Source organism: Fistularia commersonii, chromosome 1 (assembly GCF_037954325.1).
Source record: "Fistularia commersonii isolate RoL2024-O1a breed Wild chromosome 1, RoL_Fcom_v1.0, whole genome shotgun sequence".
NCBI lineage: Eukaryota > Metazoa > Chordata > Actinopteri > Syngnathiformes > Fistulariidae > Fistularia > Fistularia commersonii.
The window spans coordinates 356,164-364,627 of NC_141284.1; the positions used below are offsets into that span (position 1 = coordinate 356,164).

Sequence of the window (8,464 nt, forward strand, 5' to 3'; positions counted from 1 at the left end):
TCCGCCGTGGCGTTCATCCTCCCAGTAAGCGTCCGCCATTAGCAGCGGCGAGGACGAGGAGCCCTGGGAAAATGAAAGGCTCGGCTGAAAGGCACCTTGGCGGCCGAGGCGGGTTTCACGTGCTGGAAACGGCGTTCAGCGGCGAGGGCACCGGAACCAGGGCGGTAATGGGATTAAAACACGTGGATTAAAGCTCTCCGCGGCGGCGGGTCGGGAAACAACCCGGGGATTATCGACTAAAACTGATTAAAACGCGATGAAATAATCTCAAATCCGTTCATTCGTTCATTCATTCATTCATTCATTCATTCAAGAGGACATGAACATTTTATCCTGTTAATACCTCCGACACCTTGTTGTACTGCTGGGCGGAAAAAAGAAAGGACAAATATCGAATACGATGAAGTCAAATAGAAAGTCTCTTCGGCCTGCTCCAAAAGCCAACGCTCAGATGAACGGACAGTCGTGAAGTGGTTGATGCTAAATGCTAACTGCTAACAGGAGAAGGGTAACGGTCAGAGGCTCGTGAGGCACAGCTTTGTAAATTCACCCAAAAAGACAAATAAAAATGAAATGCAATGAATGTCGGAAGTGAGAAGGAAAGGAATAAAAATGGATCAATTAATGTCCTCTGGGACGCCATCATGTTATTTCTGTGATTTTCATCAGTCAGTCTTTGATTATTGATTAATTCCAGGGTAACAAGTCTGGGGCGCCGCCACAACCAATCGATGAGCAGCCACAGCTAACCTGCGGGTCACGCTGGCAGCGGCGGCGAGGCACGGTCTAAAGCTGTCTGAAGCAACCCCATAACACACACACACACACACACACGTGCACACACACACACACACACCCCTCAGGCCAGAGGGGGCCTGCTGAGGGGGGGCGGGAGAGCCGGACTCGAGCCGGCAGCCCGTCACACACCGACGCCACTAAATCTGTCCATTTCTCAAGGGAGTCTGGAATGGAGGAGGAGCAGGAGGCGCTGCCTCTGAGACACACACACACACACACACACACACACACACACACACACACACACACACACAGACACATACACACACACACACACACACACACACACACATATGAAGCCCGGTTGGTATCCAGGATTGCAAACAATCATCAGCGAGCATCATCTTACGTTGTGTGGGGGCGGGGCTTAAAACACCGTCGCCGACAGGAAGTGTCAGAGTCAATAGCAAAAGGCTTCAGGGGGGCGGAGCTTGGAGGCGGAGCTTGGTTAAACAGAAAATTGCTGTATTGATCCGTCGCCCCATGAATACGATTAGAGCAGGAACAAAGAGAGGCAGCGGCGTGTGTGTGTGTGTGTGTGTGTGTGTGTGTGTGTGTGTGTGTGTGTGTGTGTGTGTGTGTATGTGCAGGGTGAGAGGGTTGTTGCTGACTTGATGACTGCCGATGCCTTTTGTACTGCAGTTTGTCAGAACACACAGTTGATAAGAGCCTTCTCTCCACACACACACACACACACACACACACACACACACAACAAGGAGAGCCTGGAATAGCATTCTGCAGCTAATGAGGCGTGCATGGACTGCTCATACATACAAGCGCACAGCTACACACACATGCACACACACACACGCACACACACACACACACATACACACAGACACACACACACACACACACACAAGCTTGGCTCGGGACTGTTCTGGTGATGCAGCTGCTTCCTCGCCGACATCACGGGACTGAGGATGAAGGTCAGGGTCGGGACAGGTGTTGGCGAAGGCGGTATTGATCCTGTCCTGTGATTGGTCAGGTCTGTCACCTGCGGCGCCGTCTCTCCTCAGAACTTCCTCTTCCTCAATTATCCGGCGCAGAACTGCCGGGCCGGAAAATGCCGAGCACTTTAGAAAATAACTTTAGCATTTACTTTTGTTATTTCTTGTCGGCGTTTTTGAAGCGTGGCATTTAACGCCTCGCCGAACCCAAGCGGCGTCCATTAGTACGGCGAGGAGGGGGGGGGGGATAGGATCAGGACGACCTCAAACCAGGAGTCTAAGGGGCGGGGCTAGGCTGGGGCAGTGGGCGGGGCTAGTCTGGGGCGATGGGCGGGGCTAGTCTGGGGCGGTGGGCGGGGCTAGGCTGAGGCGGTGGGCGGAGCTATTGGTGTGTGACAAAACAGACCCGACCTCAGGCACCGATGCAAACACCTGTCACCAACAGCCAATGAGGAAGAGGAGGCGGGGCCCAGAAGACCAGGAGAAGTGGTGGAGGAACAAAGATGGCGGACAGGGAAGGAGGAGAGGTCGAAGAAGACGGTAAACAAAAGAGCCGCAACGGCCATGTTCGTCGGCCATCTTTGTTTACCCTCTAAACTCTCGGGCACATGATGCGTTCAGGTGTCTTCAGCTGGTCGGAGTGCGATCAGTCAGCAGGGGTCGAAGGTCAAACAGTCGGCCTTCCAGTCCTCATGGAGGTCCCTGCTGGAACCGGCGAGTCAGAAAGAACCCAGAGGTCAGACGTGACCTGCGTCCGTGACGCGGCTGTCTCGCGAGTTGAGATGTTGATAAGCAGTTGGTTCGGACGGCTCAGGGCGCTCAGAAGGTTCCTCGGCTTCCACCCCTGCGACCTTCACACCAGCGTGAGCCTCTCGGGCAGGGGTCAGAGGTCGGAGGTCAGGCTGGTCTCCAGAGGCACAAGATGATGGTAACTTAGAGATGCCAATGCTGGCAGCCATGTTTTAATGAGCATTTCAACCCCAGATTTAAATGCATATATATATATATATATATATATGTGTATGTATTATATATATGACACTGAAAATGTCAAAAATATTTGATGATAATAATAATTGATGATAATAAATATTGATGATAATAGCTATGAGCAAGAAATTAAGTGAATTTAAGCTAATACCTCCATAAATAGCTGTGAGTGGGTCAGCCGCCCCCCCCCCCCCACACACACACACACACATGCTTGTCAGAAAGAATAAGCTGGTCGGCAGGTGATGCGTGGCTAAGGGGGCGGGGCTTATCGTCTCCTGTCCTGGAGACACATCTGATCATTGCGTGGAGGACGGATGCCTCCCCAGACGTCGGTGTTCTCCTGCTCTCTGGGTTGATCTGGTCCACCGCTGCTCCTCTGCGGATGTTCTGAAGGACCTCAGGGGCTCCGGGAGGCTCCATCCCATCAGCACGCCGTCTTTGGCCATCTGAGAGATGATTGGACGGTCGGAAACAGTCCACTCCGATACGTCTCCAGATCCTCCATGGAGATTGTCCAAGTGGTGCTCGGAATAGAAGAACCTGGATTAAGATGAACTATTTCTCCAAAAAGCTCCTGAAAGCGTCGAGGAACGTCCATGAACACTTCCGGGAAAGACAAATGTGACCTCGAGGCTTCCTCCATCCTGGAAGCATCTTCAGATTATCTGGATTGGGATGAAGAAGGTTTCCGCTGCGGCAGAGAGTCACATGACCAAAGACGGCCTTCATTGGTCGATTCGGCATCAAGCTCCGCCTCCTCCCGTATCCGGGTTCCCGTCGAACGTCCGCCTTCGCACCGACGCCTCTTCTGCTCCGAGGCCGTGAAGCACGGAGGACCTGGGACCAGGGGGAGCGTCTGACCTCCTGGTCAGGCAGGAGATCACCGCCTGCTCCTTTCAAACCGCCTTCAAAACGATTTCATTGAAAATAAAACACATGATGATAAGTGAATCTATTTTTTCTCTCCTCTGTCCCAGGAAGACGGGATTATAATCCAGCTTTATCTGTCCATTACGTTCATTAATCCCCTCTGATGTTCTCGTGCTCCTCCGTCAGCCTTCCCTCCCATCATCTCCTCTGACCCGTCTTCTCAGCAGCGAAGGACCTCCAAGGTGTTCACCCACAGCTCAAGTGCAGGGGCTGCGTGATTCCAGAAGAAATCATCTGCCTCTACGTGGCAGCAGGAGACCAGCACCACTGTGTGTGTGTGTGTGTGTGTGTTGGGGGTGAATGCATCGATGAATGAAGTGTGACGTCTGTGAGTTCAGCTTCCTGCCTCACAGACCGCAGGATGAAGCTCCAGGCTCCTGAAGTTCTTCTTCTCCTTCGGGCCGCTCCCTTCAGGGGTCTCGGCCAATCACCCGCCTCCACTGGACCTCCGACCAATCGTGCGCCTCCATCTAACCCTCTCCTCTCACACCAATGAACTTGCTGTCCTCTCTCCCTGCTCTCTGGTCTTCCTCCAGACCTCTCCAACCTCAGCATTCTTCTACCCAGATCTTCCCCATCCCTCTTCTGTCCACGTCCAAACCATCTCAGTCCAGAACATCGAGCATGTGCCGTCCCTCTGACCGACTCCATCCTGATCCTTTCTGTCCTCCTCAATCCCCATGAGAAACTCCAAATCTTCAAGTCCTGTCTTCTCCTCAACATCTCCAAACCAGACGCCGCTCTCACATCACACATCCCTCAATTCTTCCCATCCATGAGCCGTAGGAGAAGAAGAGGAGGAGAAGAGGAGGAAGAAGAGGAGGAGGAGAGGAGAAGAGGAGGAGAAGAGGAGGAGAAGAAGAGGAGGTGGGAAGCTCCTCTCTGGCTCGGAGACGAGGCAGTGAGACGCCGTCATGAGGGAGTGGAGGGACGTGTTGGAGGTCCAGGGGAAGAACACCTCCTGATGGTGCACCTTTGTTTCCACCAGACAGGGCGGGGGGGGGACCTGGTGCACCCCCTTCACAGCACACACACACACACACACACACACACACACACACACACACACACACACACACCACATCCCCCAGAGATGGGGAGAAGCAACGGAGCTCCAGAGAATATTTATGAGTGAAGGAGAGCAATTGGTTTGAGATCATTGGACAAGAGGGAGCGTGGGGGGGGGGGGGGGGGGGGGGTGTAGAAGGATAGGAGGAGGAGGAGAGGAGGAGAGTTGAAGGATAGACAGAACAGGAGAAGAAGGAGGATAGAAGGAGGATAGAAGGAGGAGGAGAAGAGGAAGATGGGGGTTTGGATGCAGAGATGAAGGCAGAGAAGCTGGTTTGATTCTTGTCAATCTCGGACTGGTTTCACACACAGTTTGTTCATCAGCGACTTCCTGCGTCTTCACTGAGGCCCCTGCGTCTTCACTGAGGCCCAAACATGAGCTGAGCAATAAAACTGATCAATAACTAAAGCCTCTGAGCAATAATCAATAATCACTTCATTCATTCATTCATTCATTTACAACAGGTACATAAATACATAGAGATTAGTCATTCAGGACATGGATCCTGTCATGGAATGGTGCTCCCATCACACACACACACACACACACACACACACGCACACAAACTGTGACTGTAAAGAGCCTCTTCAGATTGACTCCACTGATCAGCTCGTCAATCAGTCAACCGATCAATCAAATACAGATTTCTTAAAACCCATGACAGCATGCAGGTGATTGACAGGTGATTGACAGGTGATTGACAGATGATTGACAGATGCTGCTCACATCAGAAACCATCCAGTGCAGACTCACACTTCGGGATGTGTGTGTGTGTGTGTGAGTGTGTGTGTGTGTGTGTGTGTGTGTGTGTGTGTGTGTGTGTGTGATGACACTGCAGCTCAGATCATGAATTTCCCATCTGCCCCCCCCTCACACACCAGCTGGCACACCCCTGTTTAGACTGTGGATGTGACCCCCCCCTCCACACACACGCACACGCACACACCACCACCAGGTGTGCGGGGAGAGCAGCACGCCCCCCCCCCCCCCCCCCCCCCCCCCCCCCCCAGATCAATGAGCTCATTGGCGGTGCGCGCGCGTGTGCGTGCCCGCGCTCACCTGTATATCTTGTACTTGGTGGAGAAGCCCTGCTGGAAGCGCTCCGCGAAGTCCGTGAACTCGTGCGCGCGGTGGAACGGGCCCTTAGCCGTCAGGAGCCAGCCCAGGGGCCCCGCGGGGCCCCCGCCGCCCCCGCCCCCGGTGCCGGTGCCGGTGCCGGTGCCGGTGCCGGGCTCCGCGGAGCAGGCCCGGCCGTGCAGCAGGCTGAGGGCCAGGCAGGGCAGGAGGATCATGGGGGCCGCGGGTCTAGCGCCGCTCATGCTGCTCCTTGCGGGGCCCGGGGCTCCTCATCCCCTGCGGGGCACAGGAGGCGCTCACGCCGAGTCACGTGGTCGAAGCCTCGGCGTCCATTGGCGACGGATCGGCGCTCACCTGGTTCCGCGGCTCCCGCCCGCCCTCTGCCGGGACCGGGCTCGGTTCGGCGGGGGCGGGGCGACATTCGGCGGAGACGCGGACGGGGGCTGAGCGGCGATCGGTCGGCGGCTCCGGCGGCTCCGGTTCCGACGGCGGCTCATCCGGTTCCGTCCGCCCCCCTCGGCCGCATGCTTCCCGCGGGGAGCCCCGCCGCGGCTCCGGGGCGTCCGGTCCTTCCGCTCCGGTCCCGGTCCCGGTCCCGGTTCGCGGCTGCAGGTGGAGGCGCGCGGGCTCGGGTTCCGACGGCTTCCTGCGCCGCGGGGCTCGCGGGGAGACACGCGCCTCGGACGCACGCGGGACGCACGAGGAGCTGACGGTGTGCGGCTGCCGGCGCGCGCGCTCTCACTCACGCAACCGGAGGAGAGACGGAGGCTTTGGCGGGAGGGGGGGACCCGCGCGCTCTCTCTCTCTCCCTCTCTCTCTCTCTCTCTCTCTCTCTCTCTCTCTCTCTCACACACACACACACACACACACACACACACACACACACTGAAGCGCACCGCCGCAGTTTAATGAATTCCAGCAGCAGCAGCAGCAGCAGCAGCAGCTGACTCCTGATTGGCTGTGAGGAGCAGGAGGAGGTGAGAGGGGCGGGGCTTAGATGGGAAGGGCGGCGAGATGGATGGATGGATGGATGGATGGATGGTTGGACCGATGGATGAATGGATGGATGAATGAATGGATGATGGATGGATGGATGGATGGATGATGGATGGATGATGAATGGATGATGGATGGATGGATGGATGGATGGATGGATGGATGGATGGAATGATGGACAGATGATGGATGGAAACTTTGACGAATGGAAGGACATGTGACTGTCTGGCTGAGGTTGCCATAGAAACCAGTCCTGGGTTCTGCCAGATAAGGCGGCGACTTCAGAAGGAGGACCAATCAGAAAGCAGTAGATAAATCACCGTCTCATTGGCCGCCGCTTCTTCGACCGGATATAAACACACATGGCTCAGTTCGTCAATGGATCAATAATCAATACGTCAGTCCTCCTTCGCTGAGGCCGGGGGTTTTCGCCCTCAGCCAATCAGCTCCTCTCATCACCGCCAGCCAATCCACGCCTCTGGTTTGGAAATTGATGGTTGAAAAAAAGACAATCAATAATCAATATCATCATCAGATGACAAACAAAAATATAATAGGTACAAGAATACAGACGTATGAATAAATACATGATTACATCAATAAACAGGAAAGTAAATATAATCTAGATACATCTCATTTTTGTTGAAATTTGAATTTAATTGGACTTAATTCATTTCCATTTTATCCAAAAAACCTTTTATCTTGGTCTCTGTCCAGGAATCATCTCTCATCATCTCATGCTGGTCCTCATCTTCATCATCATCTTCATCCTCATCATCTTCATCGTCATCTTCATCATCCTCATCATCTTCATCATCATCTTCATCATCCTCATCATCATCCTCATCCCTGTGAGGAGGAGGAGGAAGCAAGGGTTCGGTTCAATTGTTCTTGCCATGATCCTCTCACTGCACACACTCTTTTCTTCTTCCACCTCCTCTTCCTCCTCCTCCTCCTCTTCCTGTCCTCCTCATCCTCATCCTACAGAAGAATCATCCAGCTTCTTCAGAGGTGCTCCTGCAGGTGTGAGGGACCCTGAGCCTGGACCAGAGCGAGGGAGGGAGAATGTTGGGTCTGGATGGCGGTGCAGTGATCCTATTGGTCACGGGTTTCATCACGCCGTCTGGGGATCAGCGGGCGCCGTGGACCTGAGAAGGACCTTCACCCTGAAGACACCTACAATATCTCCAACCATTCCAGAAGGTCTGCAAAGTCCGGGTTGGAGAAGGAGGAAGGGGGGCTGTGACCTCTGACCCCTGACTCAGGGACGCTCTGCCATCCAGGACACCGCTTCTGGCTCTGGGGAAGAGGGAAATAATTCACACTCACACACACACACACACACACACACACACACACACACACACACACACACACACACACACACACACACACACACACACACACACACTCTGGATGTTTTCATCGGTTCAGATCTTCCTGTCTCCATCTTAACCTGCTGCGCCCCGAGGTTCAGACCGCAGATTGAAAAATCCACCGTCGACCTGCTTCATCCCAATCCAGCCCCCATGTGACCTGCTGCTACCCCCAACACACACACACACACACACTGATCTGCTAGCTGGCAGAATGTTCATCCGTCTGGAAATATATTTTATTATTATTGTTGTTGTTTTTGTGTCTGATG

At 54.2% G+C, this 8,464-nt stretch overlaps 1 protein-coding gene across 2 annotated transcripts in view; it reads right to left on the reverse strand.

The window, feature by feature from the left end:
• LOC147236980 (BMP/retinoic acid-inducible neural-specific protein 3-like) overlaps positions 1-6,555 on the reverse strand; it is a 23,276-nt gene extending 16,721 nt beyond the window's left edge. The window contains exons 1-2 of one of the 2 annotated variants that reach the window (XM_086165758.1): positions 6,175-6,555; positions 5,803-6,096 (exon numbers count right to left, since the gene is read on the reverse strand). In XM_086165758.1, coding sequence (XP_086021884.1) covers positions 5,803-6,062 — 260 coding nt within the window. In that variant the 5' untranslated portion in view covers positions 6,063-6,096; positions 6,175-6,555. Of the gene's footprint in view, positions 1-5,802 lie in introns of both variants that reach the window. The other variant, XM_086164955.1, reaches the window with a different exon arrangement.
• Positions 6,556-8,464: the final 1,909 nt, after the last annotated feature.